The sequence below is a fragment of the Echinops telfairi genome, unplaced genomic scaffold (genome assembly GCF_000313985.2).
Source record: "Echinops telfairi isolate 266 unplaced genomic scaffold, ASM31398v2 ScPeMD7_2;HRSCAF=8, whole genome shotgun sequence".
Taxonomy (NCBI): Eukaryota; Metazoa; Chordata; class Mammalia; order Afrosoricida; family Tenrecidae; genus Echinops; species Echinops telfairi.
In genome coordinates, this window is record NW_022103898.1 from 60,248,942 (window position 1) to 60,262,509 (window position 13,568).

The 13,568-nt window shown below is 40.0% G+C and overlaps 1 protein-coding gene across 1 annotated transcript in view; it reads right to left on the reverse strand.

Moving 5' to 3' along the window:
- Positions 1-12,004: 12,004 nt before the first annotated feature.
- Positions 12,005-13,568, reverse strand: part of TBC1D15 (TBC1 domain family member 15) — a 55,114-nt gene continuing 53,550 nt past the window's right edge. The window contains 2 exon segments of the mRNA XM_045290668.1: positions 12,005-12,196; positions 12,199-12,376. Coding sequence (XP_045146603.1) covers positions 12,165-12,196; positions 12,199-12,376 — 210 coding nt within the window. The 3' untranslated portion in view covers positions 12,005-12,164.

Genomic DNA, 13,568 nt, shown 5'->3' on the forward strand with positions numbered 1-13,568 from the left:
CTCTTTATTATTATCTCTGCATGTCTATCTAGGTAAGGTAGGTGGGATAAACAATCTGGAGGAGAAAACAACAGGACTGACGGGGGACACGGGAGAGGGGGAGGCGGGGGAAAGGAAGCGGGTGTTAACAAACCAAGGGAGTGGGGAACAAATGATCTAAAATTGATGGCGATGAGGGCATAGGATACCTGGTAGGGCTTGATCAAGGGCAATGTAACAGAGAAATTACTGTAACCTGAATGAAGGCCAAATATGATAGTGGGACAAGAGGGAAGTAAAAGGAGATAGCGGAAAGAAGTAGGAGGTAAAGGATATTTATAGAGGTCTAAATACAGGAATATACATATGTAAATATATTTATATATAAGGACAGAGAAATAGATCTATGTACATATATTGATCTGTTAAAGGTAGCAGATGGACATTGGGCCTCTAGTCAAGTACTCCCTCTATGCAAAAACACTTTGTTCTAATAACCTGGCATTTTGTGATGCTCAGCTTCCAGACACAATCACTGAAGACAAAAGGGGTACATAAGTAAATGTGGTGAAGAATGCTGATGGTGCCTGGCTAGCAAAAGATATAGCGTCTGGGGTCTTAAAGGGTTGAAGAGAAACAAATGGCCATCTAGCTGAGAAGCAACAAAGTACACATGGGAAAAGCACACCAGCCTGTGTGATCATGAGGTGTTGTTGGCCTCAGGTATCAAGCTTCAAAGACCGAGAAAAAAATCACATTAATGTGAATGAGGGGGAGCAAAAGTGGAGAACCAGAGCCCATCTGTAGACCTTTGAACATCCCCTTACAGAAGGGTCACAAGGAAGAGATGAGCCAGTCAGGGTGCAGTATAGCACCAATGAAACAGACAACTTTCCTCTAGTTCTTTACTGCTTCCTGCCCCCCATTATCATGACCCCAATTCTACCTTACAAATCCAGCTAGACCAGTGCATGTACACTAGTACAGATAAGAGCTGGAAACACAGGGAATCCAGGACAGATAAACCCCTCACAACCAATAACAAGGGTAGCAATACCAAGAGGAAGGTGGGGGGACCAAGAGAGAACTGATCACAGTGATCTACATATAACCCCCTCCCTGGGGGACGGACAACAGAAAAGTGGGTGAAGGGAGACAACAGTCAGTGTAAGATATGAACAAATAATAATTTATAAATTATCAAGGGGTTAAGAAGGAGGGAGAGGGGGGAGGGACGGGGGAAATGAGCTGATACCAAGGGCTCAAGTAGAAAGAAAATGTTTTGAAAAGGATGATGGCAACAAATGTACAAATGTGCTTGACACAATGGATGGATGGATGGATGGATTGTAATAAGAGCTGTACAAGCCCCCAATAAAATGATTTTTTTAAAGCGTAGAAAGTCTCATCTTTCTCTATTGGAGCAGCTGGTGGTTTCGAACTGGTGGCTTTGTGGTTAGCAGTCCAATGCATGGGCAGTTATTATTTTTTAAGTTGAGACAATAGCCTAATGAATATAACACCTCTGAGGCTTGAGTCTGACGACAGTGTACAATGTAGGATACAAGTAGAAATACATGTTAGAGGGGGAAAAAATTGATGAAAACTGAAACGGCAGCAGTTACGGTTAGAAAAAGGAATTTCAAAATACAGATCAATAGGTCACTAAAGATGGTATTTCCCAAAAAGGTGGCATCAAAGAGGAGAAAAGCTTCAAGTTTCAAACCTGTATGTTGGGAAATAGTGATATGACCAACCAAAGGGAATGGTTTTGAAAAAGACATTTTAGGGACAATGAATTGAGTTGACCCCAGTACTGTTAAGTGGATTTAAATAGCATGGAATTATAAACATGAAACTGAAGCTTGGAAAATAGATCACAGTTAGGAAGAGAAATTGGAGTGCTTCTTTTAAGATTAAGATAACAATATCAATAGATAGTAGGGCTTTTATGTCAATAAAATTGGTTATCTATAAAGTGCTTAACATTATCTGGCCATAAATGGGTGTTACATATCTTGTTTTGCCCTAAGCAAACAAACAACAATCTGAATGGATTCAGACTCATCACACCCCTCTATGGGGTTTTTGAGACTGGAAATCTATGGGAGAAGACAGCCTCAGCTTTCTCCTGAGGAACAGGGGGGGCTGGTGGGTTTGAACTGCAGACTTTGTGGTTAATAATCCTATGCCTACCTGACAGACCCACCAGGGCTCCAAGTTATCCCCCACTCACTAATTCTGAAGGCAGAGTAACGTTTTGTTGCACAAGTGGATTGGTCTAACAGCTGTCTCCAGTTCCCAGACACTCCCCAGAACACTAAGAGTTTCACCCAGTGGAACAAACCACTCCATAGGTTTCATATCGCTCTAGCTGGATGTTGAACACATGACCTCCACACACGCTGTTGGCATTAGTGAACGCTGTTGTAACTACTTACAACCATATACAACAGGAAGAATTCAATCACAAATGGTCCTCCTGGACTCGATAGCTGTCTGCACAGGATGGAAACTTCCACAGGTAGAAGATGGACTCTGAAGACACGGCCCTGCCCAGTTCTGGATTTCAAGGTTTGTCCATTTCACAGCACAGAGGGCAATGCAAGTTTTCCCACTTGATCACCAGAAAGATTGCGGGGTGGGGGATTAGTTAATGTAGAAATGGCAACCTATAATTGCTAGCTTATTTAGATAAACCATTTGGCTTCAGAGGGGAGTGAAATGATTAGTTCTGCAGCCCAAAGATGCTGGGGGTGAGGGGTAGGAACAAGAAATAATACAGGTGTTTGGGCCACCCAAAGGACTGGCTCCTCTCAGATGTAAAAGTGGATGTTGGTTTCAAACCACTGGTAGGTATTAAGGAGATGCTGACACTTACATTTCAATGAGGTGGCTGTCCTCATAGTTCATGATAAGCAAATAAGGTGAGCCAAAAGAATTGTACCATAGCTTGTATCAAGTAGTTGAAGAGCCCAGGAGTGCACAAAGTGAGAGTACAAAATAAGATATGGTCAGGTAAAGGGAACTCCACAATCAGAGCTTACAGGGTAGAGAGGGCAATGTGATTGTAATAGCAATACTGGTGAACCTCTCCGAGGTGAGATAAGGAGCAGAGAACTAACTGGCTCCCTCATAGCAACCCTATAGATCAGGGTAGAACTGCCACTGAGTCTCCACGACAAACTCTTCATGGGCGTAGAATGCCCCAACTTTCTCCTGAGGTGATGCTGGTAGTTCCAAACTACTGACATGTCAATAAACAGCCCAACCCATAAGCACTATACCACCTGGGAACATTGCTAAAAAACAGACACTTGAAAGAGAATAGTGATTGTTTCAAGATTGGGGATCAACAAAAATCTGTTATTAACCCTTAGATAATTTTTTTTGTTTAAATCATCAAGTTGGGTGTCGTGTGTACATTTTCTGCATGTGTCTTCTCTGCTTAAACTCATGTTGAATCAGAGAGGAGAAAGGGTGGGTTGTTTTTATTACACAACCAACCTGACAAACCTGACTTTTAGATCTTACCGGGTAAACTTTCAGTTCCTTGGCAGTTTTGTGGGGTTTTTAAATCATTTTATTGGGGGCTCATACAACTCATCACAATTCACACATACATCCATGTGTCAAGCACATCTGTACATTTGTTGCCATAATCATTCTCAAAGCATTTGCTTTCTACTTGAGCCCTTGGTATCAGCTCATTTCACCCCCTCCCTCGTGAACCCTTGATAATATATAAATTTTTTTTCATCTTACACTGTCCAACGTCTCCCTTCATCCACTTTTCTGTTGCCCATCCCCCAGGAGGAGGTTATATATAGATCCTTGTAATTCCTTGGCAGTTCTTAACTGTTCATTTATTTTATGTCACCCACTTCTACCCACTTAACCACATGGCTATCATACTGAAATAAATGTAGACCACTGCGAAAGTATTTTTTTTTAATTTAGTAGCATATTACTTTATCAATAAAGGGGGGAAAATGAGACTGCAAGAGATTTAAAAAAAAAGTTGGGTCCGACATAACACCATATGAAGAAAAAAAACTGTAATAGGTTCATTTGGACCTTAGAAAACCTGTATTATAAAACTTTCTCCTTTTAGTGGAAAGTCCTCACAAAGTTTATTAGCTGTGACTGTCAAGATGATCGATGCATGTTCACATAAAGGAAATTCCCGACTAAAGCAGACCCCTTCAAATGACTTCTACCACTTCCACTCCTAGTCAACAGATGAAGGTGTTTAAGATACCACAGAAATGTACTTATATTGAATACCCTTAAAAATCGTACAAAAACGATTATTTAAGGAAAGAAAACTATTAACAAAGGTTAAAAAGAAAGTAAATTTAACTTTTGAAAGGTTATATGCAATCCAGACATCTGGACAATGCAATAGGAATTCACCCTGAATTGGTATCAGAGTCTGACTGAATTGACCAAATAATGTGGGAAAGGGGGGAGCGGGGTGGAACCTGCCCACGCCTTAGACATCAATTATTCCCTGATAAAACACCCATCTATTATCTAAGGAATACTATAATTTCCTATTCTACTGAAAATGCTTAATGGAGAGGTCTTGTGATGGCTTTTTATTTTGTGTTTGCTATATTGGCCAGGAGGGGTGAACAGAGAATGATCAGATTTCTTTAACAAGCAAAATGTGATACCATTTATACTCGAGTATAAGCCAGCCCAAATATCAGCCGAGGCACTTAATTTTACCACAAAAACGGCATTAAAAATGTGCTGGAAAACTAGGCTTATATACGAGTATGTTCTTATTCTTGTTTATATAACAACACTCACATGAGACTGAATAAGAAGCAAGCACATTCACAAGTCAGCCCAATTTAAAGAGAATAAAAGTGACACACAAATAGGATAAGGATTTATTTGGGGGTCAATGAGACAGTGGCTCAGATACAGTTCAGATTTGAAATCTAAATGACCTTCATCGATGAGAAGCAAACTAACAATGCCTCAAGGTTGTACTTGCAGGATAATATGTTTGGGAAGGAAAGGCAACCCACATAGCTCTAAAACTTTAAAAGGGTGGCCTGTGATAATGTCTATTTGGTTGCTATCAGATAAAATCACTTATTAAATTGACTGCCTCAGGCCTCATATGAAACATTTAATATGCACTCTGTGTACTTCTTACCTCCCAATGGGGCATTATTCCCATCTACAAATGAGAGCCCGAAGGTCAGAGAAAGTTCAACCGGGGTAAAACTGAGAAGGGACTAAGCCAGGTTTCAAATCCATGACTGGCGCCAAATTGCTCTTACTCAAACAGTTGAACCTCAAAAGTGAAATGGGCTCGGTCAGATCTGGACAATTCAATCAGTTTATCTAAAAACCTTGACATTTGATCTCCAGAATTATAGGATAGATTTTGTCCATTGCAAGAATGTCTTGTATAAAATGACCTGGACATTCACATCTCAGCCTCAGCCAACTTGAGCTCCATAAGGAAACACATCCCTAAAACGAGCGGTGTGACTGTAGGCTCTCCCTTTATGTCTGCTTCTACAATGAAGAGGGATGAGAACAACTTAGCAACTCCGATATGTGAACAAATATTTCAAAGTTAAAGTTAGAGACTGAAGAAAAAGAGCAATTCTCGTGGTACACCAGAGAATCTTTCATTAAAGTGCTGAAAACGAAGAGGGTGGCGTCTCACATCTGGATGGCTCAGCTGCGGTGCTGCTGGGACAAACGGGAACCACAGGCATTCTTCTGAACCCAGTGCCCTGAGGCTCAGCCCAAGGATTCTTACTCAAGCTCCTTCCTTAAGGTAGAGAGAGGTGTCTCTAGCAAGACTCAGCTTACCCATTCTGTAAAACTAGGGTTAGTATGGTGGACATTTTCAGGTATGAAATGTTCATGAAAAAGATTATTTTTCACTCTAAGTGGCAAGCTGGATCATAAAAGTCAACCTAAAAATTGGTGGTTTGAACCCACAGGAGGCCACCTGACCATCTTCTTCTATTAAGGTTACAGAAAGAAAAAGAAACAATCCTTGTGTTCTATGCTGTCACACATGGACTGACGGTGAATCAGGATCAACTCAAGGGCAAGCACCGCCTCGCCGCCCAGCAGTAAGTTTAGCATGGGTCATACTAAACAGAACATTTAAAGGCCAATTTGGAAAACACTGCTAATAGGATGTTAAGGAAGCTAGTGAGAACCATGAAAGGTTAACCCCTTCAGGAAGTTCACTAGCCTAGAGTCCATAGAAGCTCAGTAAACCGAGAGAATATTTTACCACAGTTATCCAGGAGTTACATTTAAATTGGGAGTTAATAAAATTCCATTTTTACCCTTCTTTACACCCTGACACGTGCAAAGGAAAACAGTCATATTGCTGGGGGGGGGGGGGCACAGAGGGGAGGTGGTGTTCAAATGCATGAGTGTTTCTAATAGCATCACTTCTATCTTTTAAGCAAAAATGTGGTTAAATTTTCCTCAGAAAACTTCATGATTTTTCTGTATCATCTATTTGGAATTGATCCTATTAACTGCTAATGACTTCCTAGTCAGCAGCTACTACATTTGGCTCATTTCACACTTGGCTAAGCGAACAAAATGCATCTGACCCAAACATGTCTCCGTTCTCCACGAGTGCCTCTGAGGACGAACGCGAAAGCCCGCAGCAGTATCTCGATGGTACCGCCACGGCAGAACATTCCACTTTGTAAAGCGAGTCTGTGACTTCCAATAGCAGACCACACAACATTTAAGGTCATCTAAAACCCAGAGCAGCCCTGTCTGCCTTTCTACAGCACTCTTCCAACACACCCTGGTCTGGGCCTCCCATCAGTTGGAGTTGTCTATTAGGGACGGCACAGCAAAAGCTTCTACGAGATTAATTCTTTTTAATTAAAAAAGAGGAAACAGAATTAAACTACTCATCGATCACAACTAAGTTTACTGCAATTTTTCATTCTACCTTTTTCTGCACATAAAGAGGTGAGGGATAATACATCATTATAGATAGTTCAGAGGAAGTTGTAAATATTGTTACATGCCATTGACTCAGCTGACTCATAGCAATCCTACAAGAGGGAGAAGCATGTTTAACTGCTTACCTCTGGTTACCCTATTATAATTTTATCTACAAGGATTGAACTATTTTTTATTCTTAGAAAATGTATTTTTTATTAATTCTTAGAAAAATAAACTTTTATTATCAGTTTGTATTTATCGTGAGTTCATAAACCCTTTAATTTACCTTAGCGTAAAGGGGGTGGTCTGTGTATTTGAAAGAGAGGTAGCTAGAGGTCCAAGCTAAACACACACCACCTTTTACATATTAGGGCAACACATTGGTTTCCTTTGCCAAAATGAACAGCCTGATATATAGAAGCATAAAGTATAAAAAAACTTTCATAATTAGAAGCATTTTCTAAAATTCTACCACTTAAAACCCCCATATTATGAAGTCCCAAAGGAGAATCAGGACAAATACAGCCGCACTTCAAAGGCAGTGTACATGCGGGCTTCACTTTGTGGGAGAATGTCCAACTCCCTTGTAATTCCATTCTTCCACAAGCTGTGTGCAGCCCTCATATAAAAGGCCAGTGCTCTAACTTCAGAAGGCTCCGGAATCACCTAGACACCTATAAAAATGCAGACTCCATAACGGTGCCTCCAGACTGTGGGTCAGAAGTAAAGGCTGAAGTTATTTTTAGACTACCAGTCAAGTGTCGTGGTTATCTCGTGCTGACCACAAGAGGGTGGCTACACCTGAGAGACACTGGTTTTCTGTTTGGTGTTGTATGTGCTATCCAGTTCCGACTCATGGCGACCTTATGTACAAAAGAATGAAACAGTGCCTGGTCCTGCGCCATCCTCTCAATTGTTGTTGCAGGTACTGTGTGAACGCATCTCCTTGAGGGTTTTCCTTTGCTGCCCCTCTACTTTACCAAGTACGATGTCCTTTTCCCGGGGCTGGTCTCTTCTGATTAACGCGTGCCTGTGAAAGGAGGGCTCATTCTGGTTGTACTTCCCCACGAGTTTGAGTCTTCAAGTCTGGATTCAGTGTGCTGGTTCTAGGGTCTCCTTCCAACATCTGTGGGCCCAGTTGGAGATCTCCATAATCTTGACCTCACTCTTCCCCTGGGGCTGGGAAGTTCACCGAGCAGGGGGACCTCAGGTGCAAAGGCACACTTTTTCTTGTTAATTGTGAAGCCTTTCCCACTCTCCTCTCATCTTTCCTTTTCTCACTTCCACGACAGAGTGGGACTCAAACAAGGGAGCGACTCAAGTAGGGTGGAGATTTGATTGCTAAGGATGTAACTGCAGAGAGGAATAAATCCAAGGCAAGCAGATCACTCTTGTGACTGCAGTGGCAAACGAATCTGACGTCAGCAACTCAGATGGAAGAACACCGACAAACCCCAGGAATGGCAGGCCACTGACTCAAGATGAGCGAGATGCAGGAGCCAGACTCGGCAAAAAGCAAGCAAGCTGTTCCCCTGTCCACTTATACTGGCAACAGGCCACACCCCTGAAGAAACTTCCTTTCAACTGACTTAAACTTAAACTGACTTAAACAAAGGTGTTGCATCCCAACCTAACCTTCTCACAACTGATAGGCTGCTCATAGCAGATCCCATTATGCAGGTGGTCGCATGTTTGGCCACATGAGGAATTACTAAGTCTTAACTGCCAGACCATTGAGAATCCTGGCCATTGACTCAAAACCTATCACAATGCCTTAGCCAAGTTGACACATGTTTAGAGCCATGGGAATGGAAGGAAAATTCAACGCATGACACCGAGAATCTGGAAATGAGCACTATTAAAATACTGTATCATGCCTGGTCTTGCACCATCCTTATGATCAGTTGCAGCTCAAACCAGAAATTCACAGGACTCTCACTGGCGGGATCTTGAGAGGCAATTGCCAGGCCTTCTTTCCTTCATCTGGAATATCTGGCCCTACCCACTCAGCACAACAGGTACGAGCATGCACAGCATCTCTGACCACGAGCAAGTGTACACTGGTCAGAAAAACTGGTCTTCTGCATGAGAAGCAATTATCATTCCACTGGCCCTCAGATATCAACGAGTTCATTCATATTTCATGGTGACATCATGTGTGTCTACGGAGAATTAAGCTCCATTTGACTTTCAAGGATCATTTTTTATAAGTATACTGCAAGGTCTTTCTTCTGGGGCACCTCAGAGTAGTCTTGAACCGCTAATCTCGACTAGCCAGTGAGCCCACTAACCAATCGTACCACCCAGGAATTGGTTAGCATCTACAAATGATCTTACAGGTTTTGCTCAGCAAGATCAGTTACCAATTCCAAAGGATAATGTTTATTCACTGTTCAAAAACCCTTTAGTCTCTAATCAATTCTAAAGTTCCCAAAATTAAAGATATGAAGAATCCTAAATACATGGCATGATCAAAATGGGTAGGATCTTAAATTCTTAAAGGGTCGCTGTAGGCTTATCCCTGTTATTGAAAATACTTCTAACAGTTAAATAAACTACTTTAATCCTAGCAAACTTAAATATCAAATGAATTGCAAATATTTTAAGTGATAAGGCTTTGATAAAGCAACTTGTAAAAACTGAAATGAACCTTTAGAGCAACAGATACACTTGAACCATTTACCAATCTCAGGACTCAAGGTGTTGTAATACTTGATTAGATTCTGTGACCTCCACTGGACTTTAGCACTATATGTATTACTATCACTTCCCACATCAAAGATGTGTACACAGAAATGCACACTGTGTAGCAAAAACTTATGTTTTAGAAAGTAGTTTTATAAAACTTGACGAAAGTTCACTTACTAAATGCATGCTTTTTAAACATCCAAAGTAGGTCTCACAAAGAGCCGCTGTCCAGGAAGAACAAGGAGGACATCAAGATGTTCTAAGCAATTTCCTGAACAGCCGGAAATGAAAGACTGCAGACGCTGAGTTTCGGATCTGTTTACTTTTTTTTTCCTCCTGAATCGGCTTGCTCATTATTAACAGATGAAAGATAACACAATATTAAAAACTAAAATCTAGTGTTTCCACTGTCATAACGGTCAGTTAATGTTCAACTAGAGAATGAAGTTTGTTTGATCCTTTGGGGGAAAAACTGCCGACTAGCCATTTCAGACGGCATGCCTTCACACCATGAGGGCAAGCACTGCTACCAGGGCTCCGGTTCACGCGTGCACTGGTTCCGTCTAGACACGTGTCTACAGAAGGCTCTGGGAGTAGTGGGTGCCTGTGGACAAGTCTTCTCAGTACCACACTTTTATTAGTCCCAACAGGTGGCTTTAGAGAGGAGCGGATGGTCTAGCTTCAAGGCAGAGGTCATCTCAGGTAATGTGTCTGTTTGGGGGGACACCAAAGGGAGGAAATCTTGATAGATTAGGACACTGGTGAGAAAAGGGCCGGGAAAGTTACACTGAGGAGATTATTCTCCATAACAACGCACGTGTTCATCCTTCAAAGGGAAGAAGTGCTGTCCTGCGTTTCAGCAGGAGATCTTACCCCATCTATCCCATAGCCTTGGTCTAGCTCGTCAGTCAGCTTTTAGCTCCCCAAACTCACAGGATCGATCAAAGGAACGTGGCTTGAATTCATTAATGATGCCTAAACTTCCATTTTGTAATTCTTTAGGACAGGATGCACTACATTCACCAAAAGAATATAGACCTGCTGCTGGAGGAAAAAGACCAAACTCTTCATCGTCAGATATTTTTGTTTAATAAAGTTACTATGATTTTTTAGCAAGATTTTACTTAACCTTATCAGCAACAATTGTGATAAGTTGCTTTACTAAATTTGATTAATTACGCCCTTCAATGCAATACTCTGCCCATTTTCATGCTGATAAAAGAAATCCTTTTCAATTATACAGCAGGTCATGTCTTTTTCTCATAATCACAAATTCAAATGAATTTTGAATCACATAAGACTATGAGATACAATGATATCCATATTGGAGTTATTTCCTCTGATGAGAACTCGGAGACTATTTCTAAGTGTAAGTTAGACTATGAGATACAATGATATCCACATTGGAGTTATTTCCCCTGATGAGAACTGGGAGACTATTTCTAAGTATAAGTTAACTGAAAACACTTCAACTTCAAATTTATTTTAATGATATGTTCAGGAAGGAGTTAACAAATAACAATTAAATGGAATCAATTCAGTTAATTCCATATAACTTAAAATCATGCAACACTGCATGGTAAAAAAAATAGCTTTCATTCATACAAAAAAAAGTATTATTTGAGCTAGTAGTATCTTGAAATTTTTGACATAATTATTTTCAAAAGACATTTTATAAAAATGTAAAGGCCTGATTAATCAGTTAATGCATTAGGAAATATAATAAACATTATTATTAGTCAAGTTACAAGCAGTTAGTTTTAAAATTACATCAAGTACAGGACTGAATGTGTTCTCATGAAATAAATGTTTAAGAAAATAGTTTTGAAAAAGATCTCATAATGAAGCTATGTTATTAATTTCATCATTTCATCCTGTATAAATCAAGTCATTTATTCAGTTAAAGAAAATATGCCTAATCTTTCTTATATTCATAAATAAGTAGTTATATATAGTCATTATGTACAAGTGAAGAAAAGTTCAATGTAAAAAACATGCTGCCAATCCACTTACAGTTGAAATACTTCTAGACATTAAGTTACTTTGATGAAAATGTCCAATTCAAATCACATCCAACCAACATAAATATTTAAGCTGTGTATCTTTGTAAACAACAAATACAATCCTTTTATTTATTTTATTTTGTCACTTCTTAGCATGGAAAGGCTCAATATTTAATTTACTCAAATCCAAAACCTACTAGCTTAGAGCAAACAAAGTGTTCTTCAAAGTGCATCATTTTCAACTCATCCACTTGTAATATTATCCAATTCCAGTTTACCAGCAAGAAAATAAAATGTACTTGCCTATAAAAATACTAAGGAATGTTATTGAAAAGGAAAGACTACTTGGCAGAAGTAAATACAAAAATAATTAGTTCAAATCTTTGTAAAGCTTTAATGCAAGAACATTACAGTACACTTTCTTTCCATAAACCTTAAAGCATGATCAATATCAAGATTTAGAATTTCCACCTTTCAAGTACTTGAAAATAAATGCAACAAAGTGTCTCTTTAAAAAAAAATCACTAAAAATGATCATGCAGGTGTGAATCTGCTGACATTTGGGACACTGATGTCTGTGTTGGGTTGTCATCATTGGACCTAGTGGCAGTAAGAACAGGCAAGGCATTATCATTATATGGACGACCAAGCATGCCAGCATTTTCATCTTCACCTATATCTGAATCTGGTGTGGTGATGTCACTCTCCTGCAGCCCCAGGATCTCACAAACTGCTTGTGGCAATTCCTGGATAAGGAAAATCAAGCACAAAACCAACATTCATCATCGAGGAAAACAACCCACATGTAATACTTGTACTTCTGAGTACATGAATCCAGAATCATCATTTCTTCCAAGTTTAACTCTCATCTACACTCTTACACATTCCTTCTCTACCTTACCGAACTCAAAAATATCGACCTTTTTCCTTTAAGTGGTTCCCTAAACTTCTCATCCAACTGAATCACTCTTGATGGCATAGTGATTACAAGTTGGCTGCTAACTGCAAGATCAGAAGTTCAAAACCATCAGCAGCTCCAAGGGAGAAAAACTGGGCTTTCTACTCCTGTGACAAGCGACAGTCTCAGAAACTCACAGGGGCAGTTCTACCTGGTCCTAGAGCAGTGGTTCTCAACCTTCCTAATACCACGACCCTTTAAATACAGTTCCTCATGCTGAGGTGAACTGCCCCCCCCCCCCAGCACACACACAAAAAAACCCATAAAATTATTTTCATTGTTACTTCATACCTGTAATTTTTCTACTGTTATGAATCGGGTGATCCCTATGAAAGGTTCGTTCAACCCCCAAAGGGACTGCGACCCACAGGTTAAGAACCACTGTCCTAAAGGGTCACCATAATTGGCATCGACTTGATGGCAGTGAGTGAGTCACTTCATTCCATCACAAGCATAGTTTCCTAACATTTAGAGCTTGTTCTGCTTTTATGATAGTATTTTATTTATATTATCTTTCACCCAATATATGCTAAATAACTACTATCCATTAATTGTTTGTGGTTAGCCTTTATCTTTTGGGGGGATACTACCTATTTAATAGGAGTTCCTGTTCTGTACTCACTAATTGAATTAGGTAATATATCAATGCTTGGCTAAATTCTCTAGTTTCCTCAGCTGTCATAGAAATGTTTTCATTACTTTTGTCATTCTGTCTTATTATTAGATGCTTCCTACCATAATTAGTCAACATTTTTCAATTAAATGCTCTGAATTTATAATGGTCCCTAAAATGCTAGCCAATATTTTGTCTGCCCTTGTTAAGATTGCCATTTACTTTGCTTCCAGAAGAAAAACCTTTTTTGGTCTCCATCTCTCTCTCTCTCTCTCTCACACACACACACACACACGCAATGAAATACCATCTCTCTCTCTCGAAAACCTTTGCAATCATTGAAGGCGTTGGTATACCTTGCATTTGG